Source organism: Engystomops pustulosus, chromosome 4 (genome assembly GCF_040894005.1).
Source record: "Engystomops pustulosus chromosome 4, aEngPut4.maternal, whole genome shotgun sequence".
NCBI classification, from domain to species: domain Eukaryota; kingdom Metazoa; phylum Chordata; class Amphibia; order Anura; family Leptodactylidae; genus Engystomops; species Engystomops pustulosus.
In genome coordinates, this window is record NC_092414.1 from 222,525,375 (window position 1) to 222,551,755 (window position 26,381).

General features: G+C 42.4%; 1 protein-coding gene across 1 annotated transcript; it reads right to left on the minus strand.

Annotated features, from left to right (window-relative positions):
- Positions 1 to 1,668: 1,668 nt before the first annotated feature.
- On the minus strand, positions 1,669 to 25,556 carry LOC140128737 (olfactory receptor 11L1-like). Its single transcript, XM_072150436.1, has 3 exons — positions 25,231 to 25,556; positions 4,329 to 4,407; positions 1,669 to 2,592 (listed from the first exon to the last, which is right to left on the minus strand). Exons 1-3 carry the CDS (start codon positions 25,554 to 25,556, stop codon positions 1,669 to 1,671), a joined length of 1,329 nt encoding a protein of 442 aa, XP_072006537.1.
- Between the last annotated feature and the right edge of the window lie 825 nt (positions 25,557 to 26,381).

Genomic DNA, 26,381 nt, shown 5'->3' on the forward strand with positions numbered 1-26,381 from the left:
GGGAAAATGGGGAGTGCATGTGCTGGTGTCATGTAAGTGCGGCTGATGGATTTTCAAGCATCATTTAAAGACATAACACCTGTGATTTGTGCCGGGGTGTCACCGGTGGGTGCTCCAGTTCGTTTCTCCTAATGGGACTTCTGTTAAAAGCTCAACTGAACAAGGTGAATCCGAACCTAAATGGGTCACTTAAGCTCTACTAGACATAAATTGACTAAATGATTCCCCTTTTGAGGATTAAAGGGTAACCGTCATTTGAGATAATTTTGATATTGTGTTTCTGGCGATGTGGTGAATATTTTTCTTATATACTTCATTAACAAATTCTGCTTAGTGTGTAAAGAAAGAGTCAAGCTCCCCCCCCCCCCCCCCCGCCCAATGAGATGAGTATTCAAGCCTGTACAGTGTGTGTCTACGGAGGCTGCATGATCTCACATCTAATCTCCCTGAGAGGAGAGGATTAACCCCTTCACTTTCAGCTTGATGTTTGAATATAGTCCTCATAGCATACTACAGCCAGGGAGAAAACAGAAGTCTGAACATTCACATCCGTCTACACAACAGAAGAGAGGAGGGAGAGACCCGTCTTCAATCCAAAGTAACATTGCCACTAGGGGGCACATTGTGGTCTGTTCTTTACAAATTAAGCAGAATTTATTATTAAAATATATTAGAAAAATGTTCACAACCCCTTCCCCCACATCTCCACACACAATATCAAAACACATCTGGAATGATAGTTACACTTTAAGTAGCAGTTTCCAAATAAAAAGTGAAATTAGAATCTAATTCCGGGACTTTTTAACCTTTGTTTTTTGGGATTTCAACATTTTTCCCAGGTTTTTACTTTATTGTTGAAAGAAGGAAAGTTCCAAGTCTTTTAATTCTTTAGATTATACTCCCAGATCTAACATATTGGGACAAAGAAGCAATAAAATTACTGTATTTTTCGGACTATAAGGCGCTCAAAAAATCCTTTGATTTTCTCAGAAATCAAAGGTGCACCTTATAGTCCAGTGTGCCTTTTATATGAACCATACTGACAGACAACAGCTGCTTTGATCTATGCACAAGTCTGCCACCTGCTGGTCACACATCCTTATAATCAGGTGCGCCTTATAGTCCAGTGCGCCTTATATATGAACCTAGACATTTTAGCAGGCATTTATTGATGGTGCGCCTTATATTCCGGTGCGCCTTATAGTCAGAAAAATACTGTAAGAATGAAAGAAAATCTACCATGAAAATCAAGCATGATAAGTTAGGGACACTTTGTTATTTGTTAACCGTGGCTTTCTTCCTAAAGCCATGAGGCCCCTGGGGGGCGTTACCATGGAGGAGTCAGTATAACAGCCCTTGAAGGTACAGCATGGATACAGAAAACAATTCCATGCATGAGGAAGCATTAGGAAACTGATTATACCCTGGCCACTCCCACACCGTACCATCCTGATCTAGAGAGAACATTTACCTGTATATACCGGTAAGGACAAAAAAATTTTTTGGATGAATAGGTAGGAAAGACAAAGCTGAAGAATAAACATTGAAGTTGTTAACAAATGGCCCAGCATTCTTGCAATTAGAGTATATTTGGTGGGTAAACTCTGACGATAAGCTAAGTATTCTTTATATTTGATACAGATTGGGGTCAATAAGGACTGAATGAGACTATGATATAGATTGTGACAAAAACTTATCCAATGCATTCTTCATCTCTTTATTCCTCAGGCTGTAAATGATGGGGTTAATTAAAGGAGTCATCACGGTGTATAGCAGAGGTAAGACCTTACCATTAACTGACTTATCTCTGGTCGGAAGAACATAAGAACTGAACAACGTCCCATAGAAAAGAGAGACCACGGTCAGGTGGGAGCTACAAGTGGAGAAAGCTTTGTGTCTACCAGTGATTGATGGGATCTTTAAGATAGAAGAAATAATAAATATGTAAGAAATGATAATAAAAACAAATGGAAAGACAAGTACAGGAATACTAAGAAGGACGATTTCCAATTGAACCATCGAGGTGTCCGAACAAGAAAGGTCCAGAAGAGGGAAGAGATCACAGAAAAAATGGTCGATAATGTTATTTCCACAAAACCTTAGCATGCTGATGGTTATAACCTCCAACCACATTACACATAAGCTCAGGATCCACGAAAGGGAGACCAGTTTCTGACAAAAGACACGTTGCATCAGGGTGGAATAACGTAATGGAGAACAAATGGCCAAGTATCTGTCATAGGACATCACAGTTAGATGAAGACACTCGGAGCACTCAGAGACACCAAAAAAGTAAAACTGAATGAAACAACCTACAAAATACATCAATTCCTCTTTATTCAACACAAGATACAACATGTTGGGAACGATGGTTGTGGTCAACATGATGTCTGATACAGAGAGCTGAACCAGGAAGAAATACATCGGAGTGTGAAGACTCTTGGTGTTGGACACCAAAGTGATGATCAGAAGATTTCCACAAATTGCCAAGACGTAGATGAAGAGTAGAAGAAGGAAAACAATGACTCTAAACCCCTGAAGATTCTGGAATCCCAAGAGTAGAACCTCATTGACCCAGGTCTGATTGTTCTCCTGGTGAAAATAAGATTTATAAACAAGTAAAACACTGCCCAAGTGGACGAAATCTTTCAAAAACATCATATCAAGGATCTATTCCATCACTGAGTGAAACAATAAAAGGAGATCTCGATTAAGGGAGTTAGTGAATCTTGTTGGCACTGTACACAATAAAATGTAATATATATATTTTTTTAAACAGCCTCATATAACTTTTAGGATATATATTTTTTTTTTTGCAGAGACTGAACAACAAGGCATGTGTAAGGGGGACTGGGACTCAGGAAGACAAAGACTGTGAGCCCTAAGCCAAGCCCCCAAAGCTGACACCTGCCTATTGCCTTGGTGAGTCCTAATGACCCAGGACAACTAGAAGACAACGAGACAAACAAACTTAAAAACAAATCAAGAGTGGACAAACTGGGTCAGCAACTGCCGGAGTAAACATTGCCAATATCGAGATCCACAAAGTAGTAAGAGGCTCAAGGAAAAAGTCAGGTACCAGAAGAGAATTAGAAAAAAATTACAGAACAAGTGTGAATGAAGCCAGACAGTAATTTGACCAGCAGCCTATGGAGTGAGTGATGAACACTTATAGAGAGGATTGGACCTACTCCAAGTGAAAGGAGCAGACAATCACAGACTCCCACAGTTAACCCTTTGTCATAGAAAGAGAGAAGGTTCGGCAGAAATCAGGTCAGCGAGCCACTAGAACCCAGTTCAAACTGCTGGATAAGGACATAACAAAAACTCAACGTCTCCTCAACCTACTAGTGTAGATCGAGGAAGACGCTGATGCAAGTGGGACAACATGCCTAAAAAATAGTATGGGAGGAGATTCTTACTAAGATCATTCTGTAACATTGGGGCAGATTTACTTACCCGGTCCATTCGCGATCCAGCGGCGCATTCTCTGCGCTGGATTCGGGTCCGGCCGGGTGGCGCTGTTGCGCTGAAAAGCATCGGAACGCACTGGAGTTCACCTGCTCAGGCTGAGTGAAGGTAAGTGCAAGCTCCGCAACAGATTTTTTGTTTTAAATGCGGCGGTTTTTCCAAATCCGTCGGGTTTTCGTTCAGCCACGCCCCCCCCCCCCAATTTCCGTTGCGTGCATGCCAGCGCCGATGCGCCAAAATCCCGGGGCAATTCAGGGGAAATCGGCGCAAATCTGAAATATTCTGGTAACACGTCGGGAAAACGCGAATCGGGCCCTTAGTAAATGACCCCCAAGTAATGTTAAATGACACAACAAGTAATGTTAAAGACCCAAGAATCTCCAGTATTTTCATTGCCCTGTTACAATGGGTCTTTATGTAGGTTGAGCTCCTTTTCAAATATTTCCCACTAATTCAGAAAAAAAAAACCTTTGTTTCAGGCAAAAGAGCAAAAAAAAAAAAAAAAAAAGATTATAAACAATAATTGAAGCTGCATACATGTAAGTGCAGTGCACAATATACTGTATACTGTATGTATAAAGATGTGCAGACCCTCCGATAATGAGGCACAGAGGTGAGAATATTATCAGGAAGAGGATACAGACATAAGAGTCATCAATTCATTCCTTGTATTTGGTGGTGAGAACATTGCTCTGGTGGGCCAGTGGGGAAATGGTGGATGGAGGGCGCAACCTTATGTTTGTAACTTTTGTAACCCTAACCCTATCAGACTAGTCAAGTAGAATGTTGGGTAAAGATTCCAGAAGATGAACCAGAAGATCATCACTTTCCTTCTCGAAATCTTTGAGTGAACTTACCTTCCAAATCATTAATGTTTTCGTATAGTTCCAAGCACTGGTGACGAAATGTGGAAGATGGAAGTCCAGATCAATGCAGCTAAAGAACAAACACTGGAAGACTGCAGACTGGATATGATGGACCTTCATCTCCTTTCATCACAATTTCCTGAATTTTGTAGCTCAATCATGTTTTATGAATTCATTAGAATCTCGTTACCTGGATCACAACTATTCATCTAAGAACAAAAGTGAAAAAATTTGAAGACTCATTAGAGGCAAATAGAGAAATGCTCCAAAAACTTTTGACTTTCTGGATTTTCGATCACCGAATGATGTGCCTGGTATTCCAGAATCTCTACACAAACGAGCAATGATTATATTTTTAGGATAATTCTCAATGGGAATGACTGTAGTCTCTATCCATTAAGTGCTTTCCCAAGCAGATTACATGTGGCCAAATGATATGTAGAACTTTATGATCATGGTTAGAAATCACTTAAAAAAAAATTCCTCTAAAGTTGATAAAGACGTGAGTATATTGTTCCCAGATATATCATTGTGTCCGCGCCAGTTTTTCGTCAACATTTGTATGAAAAAAAGTGTCTCAGATCTTGCATGTGTAATTGTTATAATTATTATGTGTTTGCTCCACAATTGTGTTGCAGTTGCCCTTTGTCCGAAACTTTAGAAAACTAAACTTACTGCTTAGAATTTGCCACATGAAGCAAAGTAACAAAAAAAAGGTGCAACTGTGTCACCTCTTAAAAACTTGAAAACTGACCGGATTTACTAAGAGCCCGAGACACTGTTACATAATGCGCCGCAACTTTCACAAAAAAGTTTAAACTGCACCCAGGCAGATTACACCAGTTTTTGTATATACTGTATCTGGGCCATGATATATTGTAATACAACTTCTTCCCATACACATCACACTGGGAGTTATTTGCTGTATAATAATGCCAAGTATTTGGAATTAATGTCAATATAATGTAAAATAATATAATATGTCAAAGTAAAAGATATATAGAAAATAATGTAAAAATATGTAAAAACCAATGAAAAAAGTAACAACATAACTGGAATTCTCTAAAACTTTAAAACACAATAGTATAAATTATCTTATTCCTAAGAAAACATAAAGCACATGAGGAGATTCTGCTACTTTACCGCAGGAGAGACCATCAGAACGTTCTTCTATAGAGATTTCCATCTTCACATCAAGTCTAAAGTCAGAAAATAGTAAAGTGCATAATATAAACAGTGCAGGACTATATATATATATATACAGTATATACCGACCTGGTGGGAATAGTCTGCAGCTCCGGAGTCTGCGGGGAGGAAGCTCCAGCCAATTATTTTTACTAAGGTCGTTAGGATCTTTGAAGCCTCATTAGTTACTTAAAGTTTAATAAAGTAAAAAAAGATTTGTAACACATATTAACTTTTATTAGAAAAGTAAAAAATACAATAATTCTACTTTCCAGATACTCTCCATTGGCTTTGGATGTTATGACCTTATATTCACTGTAGATGGTTCAGCTGAAACTTATGTAATTACTGCCAGCCCTGGTGACTTGAGGACCCTGGTTAGTATTTAAGGATGAGTGGACCCTTTAAGGTTTGGGTTTGCTCCCCCCCCCCAACCCAGAGACACTCATGATAAGTGGCATTGACCGGAGATATTATCGTTTAAAAGCTGCCGGCAAAGTGCTGCCGTTTTCCCAAGGATTGTCCCTCCCCCAATAATGTCACTTTGCCTGCATCCTTTAAAGAGTTAACACACATGATGCCGGCACCTATGGCTGTTGTTATCAGTGGAGGTTTGAGTGGTATTCAGAGACCCGGGTTTGGGTCTGCACATTACCCTTAGTCTGCCTATATATTTTTTTCTTTCAAGATACATTTAGATATATTTATGACATTATATATTCATTTTGGTTTTATTTACTGCAAAACCCATATTAACTTTATTAAGATCCCTCCTGTCAATGATTCCAGATTTCTTAGCTAATGAATTATGCTTAAGTTGAATGTATTATAGTATAAAGCCCCCCTTAGTAATTGCAGCCCCCCCTTGTGAATCAATTAATACTAGAGATGAGCGAGCAAACTCGTCCGAGCTTGATGCTCGTTCGAGTATTAGCATACTCGAAACGGCTCGTTGCTCGGAAGAGTATCTCGCCGGCTCGAGATCGAGCATTTAGTTAACAAAACACAGTGAAGAACAGTGAAGAATACAATTAAAATAGTGAACACAGTGAACACAGGATCATTTAAGTGAAGAACACAGTGAAGAACACATTGCAGATGTTCCGAACATCTGCTAACTTATCCGAAGACACGCGTCTTTATCGAAGACACGCATATGGAAACATCTGCAATGTGCTCTTCACACATATTGTTCTTCATATACTATTTTGAAGAACACCGTTAGGCGTGCGTGTCTTCCGATAAGTTAGCAGATGCTCGGAACATCTGCAATGTGTTCTTCACTGTGTTCTTTCAGCGAAAACATCTGCAAACATCTGCAATGTGTTCTTCTTTAGTGTTCTTCTTTCAATGTGTTCTTTCAGTGAAAAATGCTCAAGTCTCCCATTGACTTCAATGGGGCTCGTTATTCGAGATGAGCACTCGAGCATCGGGAAAAGTTCAACCCGAGTAACGAGCACTCGAGAATTTCAGTGCTCGCTCATCTCTAATTAATACGCATCATCCCAATTGATGCCTCATAAATAGCTATGTAAAGACCCCCTCCTACACATGTAAAAATAAATAAAATTGCTATGAAAATGAACAAACTAAAGGCAGATATTGCTTTTCCTTCAGGCTCTAACAGAATTAAAAAAAAAATAAAACTCATGGACAGAAATGATGGTTCCCTTAATTTAATATTTTGGTGAACAACCTTTTGAGGCAATCGGACCACTCCTCATAAGTTGTCTGGGATTCGGCCTTTTCCAGATGCCAGGTTTCAGCTCCTTCCAAAGATGCTGAATAGAATTTAGGTCCGGGCTCATGGAAGCCACTGCACAATAGTCCAATGTTTTCCTCTTAGCCTTTCTTGGATGTTATTATTAGCTGTGTTTTAGGTAATTGTCCTGTTGCAAGACCCATGGCCTGCGCCTGACCACAAGCTTCTCTTTAGAATCTCTTGATAGTCTTGAGATTTCATTGTTCCCTACACAGATACAAGACCCCCTGTGCCATATGCAGCAAAGCCCCAGAACATAATGGCCTCTTCCATGTGTCACAGTAGGGAAAGTGTCTTTTCAAGATATGCTTCATTTTTTTCGTCTGTGAACAAAGAGCTGATGTGTTTTGCCAAAAACTTTGAATTTAGCCTCATCTGTCCATAGAACATTTTTCAAGAAGCTTTGTGGTTTGTTAACATCTTCTTTTTCAAATTCCAATCTTGCTTTTTTCAGCTTTTTTTCAGCCATGGTGTCCTTCTTGGTTGTCTCCCATTAATTCCACTTTGGCTCAAACAACGACGGATGGTACAATCTATGCAAATTAGAGACAAGAGAGCATGTGTCATGTAGCAAAAAACAAAAATACTTTATTTCAATACATATATAGACATAAAGCAAACATCAATAGGACAAAAAGGATAAAAACATTTAAATAGGATTCAAATCCAGTGCACCCATGAATAAAGAAACAACTGGAGCCTGACACCTGATATTGTCAGGTCATCCAGACCTGGGCCCCCAACAAACAAACCCCACAACACTAACTCCAAAATATAAATACAAGGCAGGTGTATGTGAGCTGGAGAGGGTGTGCAACAATCTGTGCACTCACTGTGCATAATATCCGTCCATGCCGGCACAAACCAGTGATAGAATAAAGTGCATAGATCTAGAAATGCAAGCCAATGCCAATGAGTGTTTCCAAAAAGGTGTGAGATGGGGATGAGGGCTCAGGAGGAGTCGCCTCACGCGTTCCGCTGCTAGCCGCAGCTTCCTCAGGGGTCAATGCTACAATCTGACACTGATGTTCTTTAAGATTGAAGTTCACCTTTAATCTCTTTAGAAGTATTTCTGGGCTCTTTTGTATTGAATGTGGAGTTTCATATTGCACCGAGGTGGTGCGGATGCCCCTGCTGCATTGGCAACTTCCTCCTCCTCAAGCTGCCACTATATCATATTAGTGGCATATTAGAAGCAGTTCAGCAGTAATCAAATGTATCTAGCTCTGTATATCCAGAGATCTGTGTACTCCAAGCCAGAGTCAGAACTCTGTGTACCTCAAGTCTGTCTGGAACTCTGTAGCCCGAAACTGTCTGGAATCCTGTTTACCCCAAAGCTGCCAGAAACCCTGTGTACTTTGATCCTGTCTGGAATTCTGTTAATCCTGAGACTGTCAGAAACCATGTCTACCCGAATCTGTGTTTATCTGACCCATTCACCCTCTCTGGGGGATATTTATCATACGCTGGCGCTCGTGATAGCCCCGCCGCTGCAAGTTCGCAGCCCGATATATCAAGAGGCTTCCGCCTCCGCCTCTTGATGTATCTGGGCTGCCGGCAGCACAACGTTTATCCTACGCCAGGCCCTGCCTGGTATGAAAAGTCGCCGGCAGCAGCGAGTGCGCAGGTGCGGGGACAGCAACGCCCCACGCCGGCCCACTCCCCACTGGCGTGAAGGTGGTGGATCGGAGCAAATAATCACAAAAGCTAGCAATAAGCTAGCATTTGCGATTATTTCAGGGCCTCTGCGCCACTGGCGTGGCACAGAGGTCCTGATAAATATGCCCCTCTGTGTCTATTATTATCTGAGCTTATTCACATAACCTGATACTTAGTGCAGTATTCAGAGTTCTTGTGTATAAACCAGTGTAACCAATGTAATCCATCATCCATCTACCTATCATCTGTTTACCTCCTATAAAATCCTCCTACAGCCCGTATTACAGATACTTACCTACTACTGTGTGTAAGTACAAAGTGTAATTATTTTGCAGGACTAAAGGAGCCTCTTACTGACTGTGACTGTACATATAATTAGAGATGAGCGAGCACTAAAATGCTCGGGTGCTCGTTATTCGATACGAGCTTTTCCCGATGCTCGGGTGCTCGTATCGAATAACGAACCCCATTAAAGTCAATGGGAGACCCGAGCATTTTTTTAGTAAAAGAGAACATTAAAAGAACACAGTGCATAATAAAATATCCCAGATGTTTACTGATGTTTTGCTTGTAAGAACACATTGAAGTAACACTATTCTTCACTTTGCAGGTGTGCGCGCGTGTCTCCCGATAGGTTCGGAGATACGCGCGCACAGCTGCAAAGTGAAGAATAGAATTAAAACATTAAAAACAGTGAATACAGGACCATGTAAGTGCAGAACACATTGAAAGAACAATATTCTTCACATTCCAGATGTTCCGAACATCTCCTAACTTAGCGGGAGACACGTGCGCACACCTGGAAAGTGAAGAATAGTGTTATTTCAATGTGTTCTAACAAGCAAAACATCAGGAAACATCTGGGATATTTTATTATGTAATAAAAATACTGTTCTTCACTTAATTTAATGCTCGATCTCGAGCCGGCGAGATACTCGTCCGAGTAACGAGCCGCTCCGAGTATGCTAATACTTGACCGAGCAGTATACTCGGACGGGTATACTCGATCATCTCTACATATAATAGTTTATTTTGGGGCCCCACTTTTAGTTTTGCCCAGGGCACTTAGTCTAAAACCAACCGTGACCGTATGTTACCAGCATTCATGGTGCAAAGAAGTCCAAATACTTTTTGTATTTTAACTGGTTAAACTGAAGGCAGAATGGAAGAGGAGAAGGAGCTGCAGGGAGACAGGGCTTATAGTTTGCAGAAGTACATGAACTATACTTTGGTAAAGGTTTAATCAAGTTTGCTACTTCTTAAAAAACCTTAAAGGTGAAAAAACCGGAGGCAAGGCCATAAGCCAAGGCACCTAATTTTAACACAAAACACAGGAAAAACCTATTGACTCAAGTATAAGAGTGGAAAATGCATTGGTCATAGCCGTCCCATTATGTAGCCATGAAGCACATACCCCCCAGTATATTACCAGCCTTTGGCCCCTAGAATATAGCCAGCCGCTATCCCTAGTATATGCCTAGCACCTGCCCCCTAGTATATAGCCTGCCCCCTAATATATAGCCACCTGCCCCTAGTATACTGGCAGTCCCAGCATATGTCTGCTGTACATAGGTAGTCCATAAAATGCCACTAGTAGATAGGTAGTCCCAGTACATGCACCCTGTAGATAGGTAGTCCAGTACATGCCCCCAGTACAGTCATGGCCAAAAGTTTTGAGAATAGTACAAAGTCTCCTGCATCAGGTTTTATAATGGCAATTTGCATATTCTCCAGAATGTTATAAAGAGTGATCAGCTTAACAGCAATTCATTGCAAAGTAAATATTTGCCTACAAAATGAACTTTTTCCCCAAAACACATTTCAACTTCACTGCAGGCGCCTTAAAAGGAGCAGCTGCCATGGTGTCAGTGATGTCTCCAGTAACACAGGTGCGGGGGCTGATGAGGACAGGGCTGGAGATCAATCTGTCAGGATTAAGTAAGAATCCCAACACTGGACACTTTACCAGGAGGCTGGTGCTTGGCATCATTGTTTCTCTTTTGTTAACCATGGTTATCTCTAAAGAAACACGTGCAGTCATCATTGCACTGCACAAAACTGGCCTAACAGGGAAGAGTATCGCAGCTAGAAAGATTGCACCTCAGTCAACAATCTATCGCATCATCAAGGAATTCAGGGAGAGAGGTTCCATTGTTGCCAAAAAGGCTCCAGGGTGCCCAAGAAGGACAAGCAAGCGCCAGGACCGTCTCTTAAAAGCGCTTTGGCTTAAGGATCTGGCTCCCAGCAGTGCAGAGCTTTCTCAGGAATGGCAGCAGCAGGTGTGAGTGCATCTGCACGTACTGTGAGACTGCAGTGACTCTTGGAGCAAGGCCTGGTGTCAAGGAGGGCAGCAAAGAAGCCACTTCTCTCCAGAAAAATCATCAGGGACAGACTGATATTTTGCAAAAGGTACAGGGAGTGGACTACTGAGGACTGGGGTAAAGCCATTGTCTCTGATGATTCCCCTTTCCGATTGTTTGGAACATCTAGAAAACAGCTTGTTCGGAGAAGACAAGGCAAGCGATACCACCAGTCTTGTCTCATGCCACCTGTAAAGCCTCCTGCAGCCATTCATGTGTGGGGTTGATTCTCAGCCAAGGGAATCGGGTCTCTCACAGTCTTGCCTAAAAACACATCCATGAATAAATAATGGGACCAGAATGTCCTCCAAGAGCAACTTCTCCCAACCCTCCAGGAGCAGTTTGGTGATCAACAATGCCTTCTCCAGCATGATGGAGCACCTTGCCATAAAGCAAAGGGGAGAACTAAAGGGCTCAGGGAGCAAAACATAGAGATTTTTGGTCCATGGCCTGGAAACCCTCCAGATCCTAATCCCCCTGAGAACTTGTGGTCAATCATCAAGAGACGGGTGGACAAACAAAAAACAACAAATTGTGACAAAATGCAAGCATTGATTGTGCAAGAATGGACGGCTATCAGTCAGGATTTGGTCCCGAAGGAAATTGAGAGCTGCCAGGGAGAATTGCAGAGGTCCTGAAGAAGATGGGTCAACACTGCAAATATTGACTTGTTGCAGTAACTGCCAATAAAAACTTTTGTTACTCATAATATGATTGCACTTGTATTTCTGTATGTGATGTAATAGTCATGTAATAGTGTCATGTAATAGTTGTGTCATTCTCAAAACTTATGGCCATGACTATAGATAGGTATTTCAGTACATGCACCCTGCAGATAGCTAGTCCCAGCACATGCCCCCTGTAGATAGCTAATCCCAGCACATGACATGACCCCTGTAGATGGATAGTCTCAGTACATGCCCCCTGTAGATAGCTAGTCCCAGCACATGACATGACCCCTGTAGATGGATAGTCTTAGCACATTCCCCCTGTAGATAGCTAGTCCCAGCACATGCTCCCTGTAGATATCTAGTCCCAGCCGATGCCCCCTGTAGATGGCTATTCACAACAAATGCCCCCTGTAGATAGCTAATCCCAGCACATTCCCCCTGTAGAAAGCTAGTCCTAGCACATGGCCTCTGTAGAAAACTAGTACCAGCACAAGCCCCCTGTAGAAAGCTAGTCCTAGTACATGTCGCCTGTAGAAAGTTAGTCCTAGTACATGCCCCCTGTAGATAGCTAGTCCCAATGTTTGCTCCCTGTAGATAGCTAGTCTCCGTACATGGACCCTGTATATAGCTAGTCCCAGTACATGCCCCCTGTAGAAAGCTAGTCCTAGTATATGCCCCCTGTAGAAAGCTAGTCCTAATACATGCCCCCTGTAGAAAGTTAGTCCCCGCACATGGCCCCTGTAGATAGCTAGTCCCAATGTTTGCTCCCTGTAGATAGCTAGTCTCAGTACATGGCCCCTGTAGATAGCTAGTCTCAGTACATGGCCCCTGTAAATAGCTGGCCCCAGTACATGCCCTCTGTAGAAAACTAGTCAAACAACCACCATTATATATGCAGTGCAGCAAAATAAAAAAAAAATAATACTCACCTACCTGTTCTCCCTGCAGATTTCCCCTTCTTCCTGTGTCAGCAGGTTGCCAGGAGGCTGCGACTGCACCCTTCTCTCTATGACCCAGCCACCGTCACCTAGACAGTGATGTTGGTGGTGACATCTGGGACCCATGAAGGGTGCAGACAGCGATGTATGCATCTGATCGCCTACCCTTATCTACCCTTGTTCCGTCCCTGGTGTTGGCAACGATCGAGAATATAACTCTATAAATTCTGATGGTTTCACAAGCGTTCTGCCATTTTCCTGAGTAGGGTCACTCCCTGTGATGTCATCTTCAGTACAGATCGGCGGTGTTACCAGTCCAGGATGAGCCCCAATGCCAAACCTAAACTTCTGGCTGAAGTCCAGGTTTGGGGACCCGAACCCACCATGTTCTACAAGGGCCAGAGCATTGTGGGTTCAGGTCCACTCAACACTAGTACTTATGCGGCACTTTTAAATGGATAAATAAGTCTCAAGTGACACCAAACATGTATTGGTTTTACTGAGGAAACATTTATGATGTTTGGTGAGTCAAAAGTGTCTTGTAAAACTTGGACTTGGAGTACAGGCAGTCCCCAGGTTACATACAAGATAGGGTCTGTAGGTTTGTTCTTAAGTTGAATTTGTATGTAAGTCGGAACTGTATATTTTATAATTGTAACCCCAACCAAATTTTTTTTTGGTCTCTTTGACAATTGGATTTTAAAAATGTTGGGTTGTCATAAGAACCAGGATTTTACAATAAATCTTAACTACAGACATATTTAATAACAGTTATTGCTGTTTATTGTAGCCTGGGACTAAAGTACAGTAAATTACCAACTTCCAGAGGTCCATTTGTAACTAGGGGTCGTCTGTAAGTCGGGTGTTCTTAAGTAGGGGACGGCCTGTATATGAAATATTCACTAGCACAAAATTCTGTTTGATCCATGGAAAATCATTTTAGGTAACTAATTTCGTTCAATTTGTTAAAAAAATTCACAATTTTACAACATAAAACACGTGACATATCACAGCTTATTGAAAGATCAAATATTACCATACAAATATTCCGGGGCATGTGAGAGAAAATTTGTTGCATACATCTATTTGATCAAGGACAAAGATAGTCGATCCTGTAAGCATACATATCCACTTAGCTGTGTCCCTTTATGGGAGTAGTGAGATGGACATTGTGTGGACAAGGTTATTCAGAACTTATAAAACAAAAACAACAACAACTAGGGCACAGAGTATGCTATGAGGATCTATAATTAGGATGTACTGCATATTATTTTAGGGGACTGAGAGAGTACCGGAAGGCCCACCCATAGAGGAACAGAGTTGGGAGGAGGACCAACTTTCCCAAATCAGTTTGGGGTTGTGTGATCTCAGGAAGCCATAGGACATTGTTTCCTCATACATGTAAACTGTGTTAAGTTCAGTAATTAGTTCCTCCCTGGTAGGAATCAGTTGGGATTTCCATTTTCGAGCAATGAGGAGTTTAGCCAGTGTCAGAATTTTTACCAAAAGCTTCTTATAGGGCATTGAGATTCTGGGGATCCCTATGAGTAATAGGGCTAGCAGTGGGGACCTGGGGAAGCTATGGAAGAACACTTACCTCATAAGGGAGAACACACTTGTCCAATATGGTTGTAATAAGGGGCAATCCCAGAAAATATGTGTCAATGAGCCCCTTCCCCCACATCCTCTCCAGCAGAGATGGGATGCATTTGGGTACATCTGACTGAGGCGGACTGGTGTATAATACCAATGCAGCATTAATTTCGTAGTTAGCTCTACCTGAGCGGTGTTCTTAAGTGCTCTTGATATTATTCTCATAGACGAGCACCAGCTTTGAGGGGAAATAGGTGTGTTAAGCTCACGCTCCCACATTCTTAAAGGATAGAGATATTGGAATGTCATACATTGAGTAACTTTGGTGTAAAATGGTTTAATACCCTTGCCTTTACGAAACATAAGGATAAAGATATCTTTATTAAAAGAAGGGTTGTTTGTCAGTTTTGACTCAATTTATTGTATTAATTGGGCATGTCGTAAAAACTCGGTGTCTGACAATGCGTACTTTTCCTTAAGTACTTTGAATGGTATGGCTTTCTCCCCACCAAACAGTTGCTCGCAATGGTTTATCCCTGCTGTCTCCCATTTAGATAGCGATATTGAGGGAATAGCTACGGTAAGGGTAGAGAGTGGGAGATCTGCCCACGTCAACTGGTTTCCAGCTGTTGTGTGGAGGGATCTCCAGGCGCATAGAAGTGCTTTTAAAGGAGTTGAAGGGGTGTTAGGTAGGGGAATGTTCCAGATGGATGCAATTAGAATATTACACATATCTAGGCCGCCACACATAGCCGATTCAATTTGCATCCAAAGGGTCTTGTCTTTAGCATTGTGCCAGGAGGCACCTTAGGCTAGTAGAGTAGCTATATAGTAAGCCTTTAGGTCAGGTACTCCCAGACCTCCCATGCTCTTGTGTTTAACCAAGATGTGTTTTGCTAATCCTGTTTTTTTACCTGTCCAGATGAATCTAGAAAGCACAGACTGTGCCTTGTTCAAGAAAGAGCTCAGTATGGGTATGGGGAGTTGTGATAATAATATTACTCCTCCACAGTTTGTTATATATATATTTTTTTCGTTCTTTGTGTTTCATTCTGCCTGTTATAAATCATTAGGCTCCATTTGTTTAAGACCAGCCAGAAGATGAGCCTGGCAGGGGGGTTATAAAACCCCAGGGAGTCTATGTTTGATCAGAGAAGCATGGTCTTCTAAGTGGTAAAATTAACACCTTTCGGCCAGAGTAGTCTAGCTAGTGGGGGATGAAAAGAAGCCACAGACTGCATGTTTTTCCCTCCAAATTAAGATAAAGGGGAATATCATAGCTGCCCATAACTGGGACATAATTCATAATTATAGGTCCCAAGTTACACAGGACAGTTATGGGGTCTAGACACACTTCTGGACCGAAAATCAGAACATTAGCTGCAATGGAAGGCAGCCAATAGCAGAACACCCCTGATATTAGGCTAAGACACCCCGAGTTTGGTATGGGGTGTAATAACATGCCCGTTTGGTTGGAAGCCAAGGCACAATTGTGCCATCTCCCAATCAAAAGTTATGGGGTTCTGATAAAAACCCAGATCCAAAAAGTAGCTCACTGATGGGAGGGGGATAGAAAAATCCCCCTCACAGTGACATCACAGCCAGGGGTGGGAGTCAAAAAATCACCTGGGCTTAAATTAATGAAGCAGCCACATAGTAGTGTTCAGACTGAGTGACTCTATGACAATAAAAGGCTGGATCGATGCTTATGCCCTGTCCTCGGGCCAAAGAATTTCTTCCTATTCCACTAGCAAGAATTTTTTGTTTCTTCTTCCATAACTGTTTGTAAGTATTGTATGTGTATTGTTTTTAATCCTTTTTTCATTTTATCTGACAATTTAATTCTTTGAGTGTACTGCATTTTTATGTAAATTAAAACTTTTTAATAAGCCTCTGCTTGTAGCCTTAAAGAATCTGAGTCTCTGAAGGGAATCACGTTACCAGAGGTCATTATTAGCATAGTCCATGTAGTAAGCGATTGCATGTTCTGTGTGAATTAATAATTGTAATATCGTGTAAGTAGTGAGTGCATGTGCTGAGTTATCATCAGGGTGCATTGTCTGTGTGGTTGAGGTGCCTACGGCCTTCTTTGCATAAGTAACTCGTGGGTGGTGGCAGTGCGGATTGGCTGGGGCTGAGATTCTGTGGAGTAAATTTAGCGTAAGGACGCCATTTTGTGGAAGTGGGCGGAGCTTAAGGGCTAAATTCTGGGACTCCATAGAGTAGTTATCCCAGTGTGTGAACTCCGGTGAGTCGGGTTCGTGACAGGAGTGTTCTGAACATATACATCCATTTGGGTAGCAAGAGCATTTTAAACGCAGCGATAGGGCCCACCAGGACAATTCTCCTTTTTGTAATGACGTGCACTCTTTAGCAAGCAAGGGAGGAAAATTGCTGTGAAAGAGGTGAGTTAGTGAGAGTGATACCTAGGTATTTGACTGAGGCTGCTTGCCAGTCCAGGGTATATTTAGTTTTCAGGAAGTGGAGGGAATCTGAGGGGATATGAAGTGGGAGAGCTTGGGATTTATTAATATTGAGTTTATAGTATGAGTTTTTACCGAATTCCGTAATTATGGCCATGACCGCTTCCAGGGATTTCTCCGGATCCAGCATTGTTAGGAGTATGTCATCTGAGTATAACGATATGAGATGCGAACAGCCCCCAATCTGTACCCCTTGGATGTTTGGATGTGCCCTGAGTAGCCTTGCTAAAGGTTCAATAGATAAAACAAAGATTAGTGGGGAGAGGGGACACCCCTGCCTAGTCTTGTTGGTAATATTGAATGACTCTGATAGAGTTACGTTTGCAAAGACCCTGGCAGTAGGGGAGGAATGTAAGGCCTGGATGGATCGGAGTATAAAACCATCTATGCTCATCAATCTTAATGCCGAGAAGGCGTACGACCAATTAATGCGATGTCTAATGTCTATAACTCTACGGGTGTTGTCAGAGGCTTGACGGACTTTAATAAAGCCTGTCTGATCGTCGCTTATCAATTGAGATATATATGGCATGAGTCTGGCTGCTAACACTGCTGCATACAGTTTGGTATCCGCGTTCAATAGTGAGATAGGTCTGAAGTTTTGAGGGATCTCAGGAGATTTCCCAGGTTCGGGTATTGTTACTATCCGAGCTTGCTGGTTCTCTGTCGGGAGTGTACCTCACTCCGCAGCCGCATTTATAAAGTTTGTGAAGTGGGTAGGGAGGACGGCAGAAAAGGTCTTGTAGTATTCTGCTATAAACCCGTCAGGGCCTGGGGCTGTCTGCGAGGGCATAGAATGTATAGCCCTGATCACCTCATGTGCAGTAAATGGGGCTCTTAAAATGTGACCTTGCTCTGGTGTTAGTTTTGGAAAGCCAGCAGAAGTGGTAGGTACATCCTACTATCTATATTTATAACATGCTTCCAGGTTCCAGCACATACAATTTATTTATGTAATGTATGTTAAGTTTTAGTGAGCCTTTTCACTGTTTTTCCCCTGTACCAGGATGGACAGGGATGTATGATATCCTTTGGTGTGAGCAAAAATTGTGAAAGCTACATTTTAGCATTTTCTAATAAAAGTTATATTTTAAGTGATTACCTCTTTGCTTCTATATAGTCTAGTCTTAGACTATGATTAAGAACTAATTTTGTTCGAAACGCGTCAGTTTTTTTTCACCATGGATCCTTTTTTAACGTATTTTAAAGGATGAAATAAAATTCTATTTTTTATCAACTTTGTCTTTATACCTGCCTGGCTGCTGGATTCACAATAGTGCACTACTGTTTTCATAATGATAATGCTTAAAATAATATTTATTATACTCACTCATTAATGGCCTCATCCGGGGCATAGCCGCATCCAACTTTTGGCCGTAGAGTGCACCACTAATAGTACAAAAGTCCTGATCAATCAAGTTACACATTTAAAAAAAATATAACATTTTTCTACTATACCCTACATATCTATCAGAACACAATAAAAGTAATTGACTCCTCAAAAAAACATTTAAATTCAAAGTCTGCATTTCTTGAATGTGTCTGTGTTTGTGTCTATGTATGTACCTTCACTATTGTATACCCCCAATGCTGGACCTAGGTACACCGCAATTCCTTCAGGGATAAATACATTTCTTTTGTATTGTTTTGTATTATAAAATCATTAGCTTTTAGTTTTTTTTATTTCCTATTAAATGATTGCAAATAAAGTCAGTCCCAAGGGAACTCGTCCTTTCTGGGGTTCTCAATGAAGATAAAAAACACAAAGGAAAATGTGCTGTGAAAAATAGGATTATCCAAAAAAAAAAAATCTGTATCTTTATCCTGTGTGTTAAATACTAAAGATTTCGACAAAAATTTGCTACAAATAAGTGTTTAATATTCCTAGAAACCAGTGCAATGTTTATACAATTTAATATAATTTATCTCCGTGAATAGAGTTTGGAAAAATATATATTTTCTGGGTAAGTCAGTGTAGACAGAACCTCAGATCCCATCACTCTCCTCAGTCCGGTTCATGATCCTCTTTCTGAAGATTAAATCTTTGACTCCTAATAGTGGAACACGAGGAGCAGAAAGTTTCTGTAATATTCAGGGAGAAACCAATGACCGGCATCTTATAAGCAGAAGGCAAGGTCCTAAGAGGAAAACATCATCTCGTGTGTAATACAATAAATGTAATAAGAAATATAAAAGAAATATAAAAATAAAACTGTGAGCGATTAGAAACTGATAACAAAGGAGAATCTAAGAAAACTTCAGATGGAGAAACTTTTATCATCAATCTGATGCCTGGAATGAAGATAATGGGGCAGATTTACTTACCTGGTCCATTCGCGATCCAGCGGCGCGTTCTCTGCGGTGGATTCGGGTCCGGCCGGGATTCATTAAGGTAGTTCCTCTGACGTCCACCAGGTGGCGCTGCTGCGCTGAAGAGCATCGGAACGCACTCAAGTTCACCAGCCTATACCTAGTGAAGGTAAGTGCAAGCTCCGCAACACTTTTTTTTTTTTAAATGCGTCGTTTTTTCCGAATCCGTCGGGTTTTTGTTCGGCCACGCCCCCCCAATTTAGGTTGCGTGCATGCCGGCGCCGATGCACCACAATCCAATCGCGTGCGCCAAAATCCCGGGGCAATACAGGGAAAATCGGCGCAAATCGGAAATATTCGGGTAACACGTCAGGAAAACGCGAATCGGACCCTTAGTAAATGACCCCCATAAAGTTCTGTGACGTTGTCTAATACCTGTCAGAAAATATACATTTTAGACCTGTGGTAAAATGCAAACGTCGGAGAACTAGATGTTCAATACTTATTAACCCCTTGTAGGATCCTAAAAACTTTTACTTAACTTTCATTTTTTCCTTTCTGCAGAGTTCAGTTGTTACTATTTTATAGACATTTAATTTTAGTTTTTTGGGGGGGACCGAAAGTAGAATTTCTGGTTGGATTTATATTATTTTATTTTAAATCCAAGATACAAGGTGAAAATAATATTTTGATAGTTGCAGTTACTTCTGTAGTTACTGTTACAAATTTACAAATTATTTCATACACATTATCACGGACACTTTGCTTCTCGACGTACTCATTTTCTATGCTACGAGATACCAACTCTCATAATCAGGATGATGCATCTCCCCTTCTTCCTCTCAGTTTCTATCACCAGCTACCTAGACCTGGACAATTCTCCGATTCTCCTAGGAAACAACCTTGACTTAGTCTTCTCCTGACTCTCATTAGTTTTTGATTGTGTTAATCCTCCTTTTCCACTTTCAGACCAATACGCCCACCTTTCACACCTACAGGAACCATGTATAATATTCATAGCCAAAGGGGGGTTTCTGCACAGCTCTAAATGTAGGACAATAAGACAAAAAAGTCAAAACTATAATACAAACCAAAATACGGCAATAGAAAACCATTTAAAAAGTACACACATACATATAAACATGAACCGGCTTAGTGTGGACACTGTCTCTTCCAAAGGCCCAAATTAATTCCAAATAATCAAGTCAGATTATATGCCAAGTAGCCATGTGTCTGGATGGAACTAATGAGTTGAGTCACTCCAGTATTGGATAAAAGCAGTGCATGCAGTAAAATGTAAACCCAAATGAAAAAGATATCTCATGATCCATCTAAAAGGTTAGTTCATACAGATTTTCAGGGTAGGAGAAATGCAGGACAGAAAAATCCCTGCTCATGTAATCCCGCACCCCTCCTTGGGTCAACTAGTACCCTACTTTATTGATCATGCTAAATCCTACAAGCTAATTTTCCATATGGTACAATACCCCAATAGTACTCCATAAAATGAATCCTAAGATCTTTCCACAAAGTCTCAAAATGCTGGTGGTGGCGCAAGAGAAGGAGGCCTAGGATCACAACGTGCGGATTCTCCTGCATCCTCTCAGCAATCCACCATAATCTCCTCTCCTGCATCGAGAGTACAACTCTCTCTGTCTCTCAAGCCTCAGCTTGGGAACCTGTGATGCCTAACAGCGCCTAGCCTTTACACTGTGACACACACCTGTCACTGGTGCCCCTGCGATCCATGTCTCAGATCGCAGTCACACCCGTGGCCCTCTCTGTGGTGGCACCCTGTCCCGAATTAACTCACCTTTCCGCGTTTCTGCTCCCGTCCTGGCTGGTAAGTACATGCATCCCCTCTCGCTAGGGTGCGCAATCGCCGGCACTCGCAGATTTAAAGGGCCAGCACACCACTGATTGGCACTGGCCACTTTCAGGATTTTTAAAAAGCCGGCTGCTCCCAGCAACCCCCGCCGGATCTTTGAGCTTCCTGCCACTGAGAAAGCTTCCCTCTGCGTTTGTTCTTTGCCTTTTGACCTCCTGTTGTGACCCTGACCTGACCCTGACTTTTCTCCATTCGCTGCCAGCCTTGACCATCTGCCTTGTCCCTGACCTCGCATCATTGCTTCCTGCCTTAACCGTCTGCCTGTTCCTGACCACGAGTCTGCCCAGTGATTCTGTACCTCGACCTTGGCTGCCACCACGGGCAAGTCACACCTGTGGAACAACCTGGTGGCACCACACCGCAGCAAGACAATCCTGCTTTGAGGCAGGCTCCGGTGTAGAGCGAGTGCCACTTAGATTCCGGTCCTAGGTGTCAGCTTGTGTCATCGTCCAACACCATTATTGCAGGTGAGCCAGGGCACAGCATTTACTCTTGCCAGTTATGCCTTTGAATGATGTCTTATACACCCCAGTGTCAGAGGGGATGCTAAAATCCCCACTGCTCTCTTCACTGCACCAGGATATTCAAGTAGCCTTACAAACCTTCCACAATGAATGTATGGCTTTGGGAGGACACACATGTAGAGTCTAAAATGGCGGAACTGACATTTGGTCAGAATGAGCTCGTGGACAAGTAACTGTAATTAAAAAAAAAACATGTGAGACACACCCCTCTCTCTCCTCTCTAGGAGGTAGGTGCAGGAAAGTCAAGGACGGTAGGCGCACGACAGGACCCGGTAGTTTCTCCAAAAAATGTTTTCTTTATTTATGTTAATATTAAAACAGACTGAAACAGGTAGTCACAACGCGTTTCGGGGTTCTGGGGTCCCCTTTTTCAAGTAAATATAAAATCTGTTGGTCAGTGAAGGACACAAGACATGTACAGAGGTGAGAGTGGGTACAAAGGGTAAATTGGATTGTAGTTAATAGATACAGTAAATCAATAACTTGATTTATGAAGTAAAAAACAATCACATTATCAAATTGATGTTATAAATGTGGATAATTGAGTGATTAAATAAAAAATAAATAAATAAATAGATGGATGAACATATATATATATAAATATATCAGGATGTAGATGGATTGATGATGTATACCGTTAAGATCATGATAAAAATGAATAATTTATGAGAGGGAGGAATATGAGTTATATCGGTATAGGTAGGCGATTAATAGTATATGCATATGCTTAGTTGTTGGAATAGAGTATAAGTATGAGAGGGGATTTATCAAAAATAACGCCGGCAGTCATGAGCTGGGGAGACTTACCAAGCTCTGGAGAGGGTTCGGGAGTCGGTCCAGTATGTATGCGAGCGTTCTGGTGCACGGGTTAAAAGTCAGTGAAACTATCTGTTCGGGCGGGTTCGCGCGGGCTGTGCGCATGCGCACTGGATTGAAACATAGGGGGTCATTTACTAAGGGCCCGATTCGCGGTTTCCCAACGTGTTACCCGAATATTTCCGATTTGCGCTGATTTTTCCTGTATTGCCCTGGGATTTTGGCGCACGCAATCATGCATGCGACGAAAATCAGGGGGGGGCGTGGCCGAACGAAAACCCGACGGATTCGGAAAAGCCGCCGCATTTAAAAAACAAAAAGTGTTGCAAGACTTGCACTTACCTTCACCAGGAATAGGCCGGTGAACTTCAGTGCATTCCAGCGGGCCTCGGGGAACTTCAGCACAGCAGCGCCACCTGGTGGACGTCAGAGGAACTACCTTAGTGAATCCGGGCCGGACCCGAATCCACCGCAGAGAACGCGCCGCTGGATCGTGAATGGACCGGGTAAGTAAATCTGCCCCATAGTGTCAATGAGGAGATTGATAATAGGACTTAGGACACGCTGTGAGCTACATGGTGTAAAAGAATGAAAGATATTTTCTGGTACATTCTACATCTATATATATATATATATATATATATATATATATATATATATATATGTTCATTCATCTATCCATTTATTTATTTTTAATTTTTTATTTAATCACTCAATTATCCACATTTATAACATTGATAATGTGGTTGGTTTTTACTTCAAGGATCTAGTTATCTATTTACTTATTTATATATTTATTTATTGATTCATTCATTTACTTTATGCTTCTACTAATGAATGTACTCAATATTATATGGAATGTAAATTTAAAATTTAAAATTTTGTATCTATCAACTACAATCCAATTTACCCTTTGTACCCACTTTCACCTCTGTACATATATCTTGTGTCCTCCATTGACCAACAGATTTTATATTCACTTGAGAAAGGGGACCCCAGATCCCCGAAACGCGTTGTGACTACCTGTTTCGGTCTGTTTCAATATTAACATAAATAAAGAAAAAGTTTTTTGGAGAAACTACCCAGTCCTGACTTTCCTGCACCTATTTCCTAGCTCCAACTGATCTAGCATCTTGTGCTTGGAGCATCCAAAGACATTGGGGCAGATTTACTTACCCGGTCCATTCGCGATCCAGCAGCGCGTTCTCTGCGCTGGATTCGGGTCCGGCCGGGATTCACTAAGGTAGTTCCTCCGACGTCCACCAGGTGGCAATGCTGCGCTGAAGTTCCCCGGAATGCACTGAAGTACACCGGCCTATACCTAGTGAAGGTAAGCACGAGTCCCGCAACACTTTTTTTTTTAAAATGCGGCGGTTTTTCCGAATCCGTCGGGTTTTCGTTCGGCCGCGCCCCCCGATTTCCGTCGCGTGCATGCCAGCGCCGATGCGCCACAATCTGATTGCTTGCGGCAAAAACCCGGAGCAATACAGGGAGAATCGGCGCAAATCGGAAATATTTGGGTAACACGTTGGGAAAAGGTGAATCGGGCCCTTAGTAAATTACCCCCATTGGCTGCAACTCGTCCCTATACACAAGAATAAGCTCTTGAAGAATAGACGCTTTAGGCTGGTCAGACCTTGCTTGGTTAAAGTGGAACAATATGATAAACCAAGGTCCACATATTGTCACCTAAACAATTATTTACTAAACCTCCCTAAATTTGAGTCAAATAATGCCTCAACTATGGAAAACTTTTTTGCAGAAGACAATATAGAAAATATATCACCAGATGTTGTGTTGACCGTATGGTGCTCAAAAAGTGCCCATCAAGTTGATCCAACTTGTGGGAGGGGCTTCTGGAAACAGTGGGGGGTATTTCTCCAGATTATCTCTGCAAATTACCAGCTAGAGGTCAAAGATCTTCAATGCTGAAATTGCCACAGAAGGAGCAAAGGGGAAGGAGAAAATGATTTCAAATGAATAAAAAAAATATTTCAAACCTTGCCAATGTCTTTATTTTCCATTTATTCAGCAATTCATTTGAAAATTGAAAGTATGAGTTTTTATGCAAAAATTGTCTTGGTGACCCTAAACTCTTGAGCGGTACTCTATATAGTGTACCCACATTATTAGATTAGATTTGTTTTATATATAGCTCCTCAATTGACACAAATATGACACATATAGAGCCCCCCCATTCATATATTCAGGGGTTAACTTGAGGGGGCTGGGCTGCTTTGAAAACTATGACTTACACTGCCAGTGGCCTCCTATGGGGACAGAAATGCATGGCACAGGTGTTGGGGGCCATCGGTCAATGGGTGGGCCAGGCCAAGCTTGCATGTAGACTAAAGTCCTAATAACATTGTCACAGTTTGGAGGGGGCAGAACTGTCTGATAGTCTCTTAGAGAAGAGTCTGTGGACCCCCTGGACCAGCACAGGAGGTAATGGAGCTAGCCGCAGGAGGTAATGGAGGTCCAACCTGCAGAAAAATTGGCTCAGTACAGAACCGGGCTGGTGCAGACAGGCCCTCTCCAGGACCTGGACCTGTCCATCCACAGGGATAGCGGATTCTTGAGAGGAATAACCAGAATGTGATGTCGGGTGACCTGAGCAGCATCCACAAAATTCCTGCAGAACCAGAGTCCAGGAATGCTGAGACTTGTACAGAAGAGCGAGCACAGGATGAGCACAGGAACCGACAGAGGTGGAGACACAGCATTAACAGCAAGGGAAGAATCTCCCAGAAGCCTAATGTGTTGGGATCCGCTGGACATGTGAGAATGGAAAGGACAAACCCCAATGGAGTGTTCAGAGCTAGCGCAGTACAGTCCAAGTTTTTCCCGAAGACATCTGGAATGCTCATGGGTGATGAGGCGGACTCTCTCGACCTGCATGAGCTCCACTTCAGACTGTGTGGCAGGAGGTTTGGGCAGTTTTTGGAAAACCAGAGCCAAACATGGCTGACGTGGAAGCTGGACTTGAGGTTGCTCGTGATGCAATTCTCCATCACGTTCACTGAACCACATGTCTATCCAGGTGGCCAGGGTAAGGAGACCAAATCATGGGCAGCAAATGCGTCTTTCATCTGGGGGACAGTCCTTGCTTGAAGGTTGCTGACAAGGCCGCATCATTCCAGGAGAGCTCGGAGGCTAGAGTGTGAAACTTGAGAGCATAAGAATGTCCTTGGCGCAGGTTCAGCAGAGCAGCTTCAGCTGAGGAAGCACGAGCAGGTTCTTCAAATAAGGAGTGAAATTCAGCCAGAAAGGTGGTATGGGAAGCCGTCACTGGGTTGTTTCTGTCCCACAGAGGAGTAGCCAAGGCCAGGGCCTTCCTGGAAAGGAGGCTGAGGATGAATGCCACCTTGGGGTGTTCGGTAAAAAACTGAGTTGGCATAAGTCCAAAGTGCAATTAGCACTGGTTGATGAAATTCCTGCAGAGTTTGGGATCACCATCAAATTTATCGAGCATAGGAAGTCTGAGTCTTGGCTCTGCTGAAGGAGGACATGCTGGGGTGGGTGGAGGAGTAGCAGGAGGAGACTCAGAAGCCTGATGCTGGGAGTCAATCAGTTGTTGAAGCGCGGAGGCAACTTTGCCTAGTAGTTCTCCATGATAAGCAATTGGCTGAGACTGCCAGTCAACAACGCTGGATAGATCAGCCAGGAGGCTACGTGGTTCCTTGGTGAAGTCTGACTCCTTGGCGGGATCCATGGCTGGATCTTACTGTCACAGTTTGGAGGGGGCGAACTGTCTGAGAGTCTCTTAGGGAAGAGTCTGTGGACCCTCTGGACCACTGCGGAGTGTGATGGAGCTAGCCGCAACCCGGGACCAGAGTCTAAGTGGCACCTGGTCTT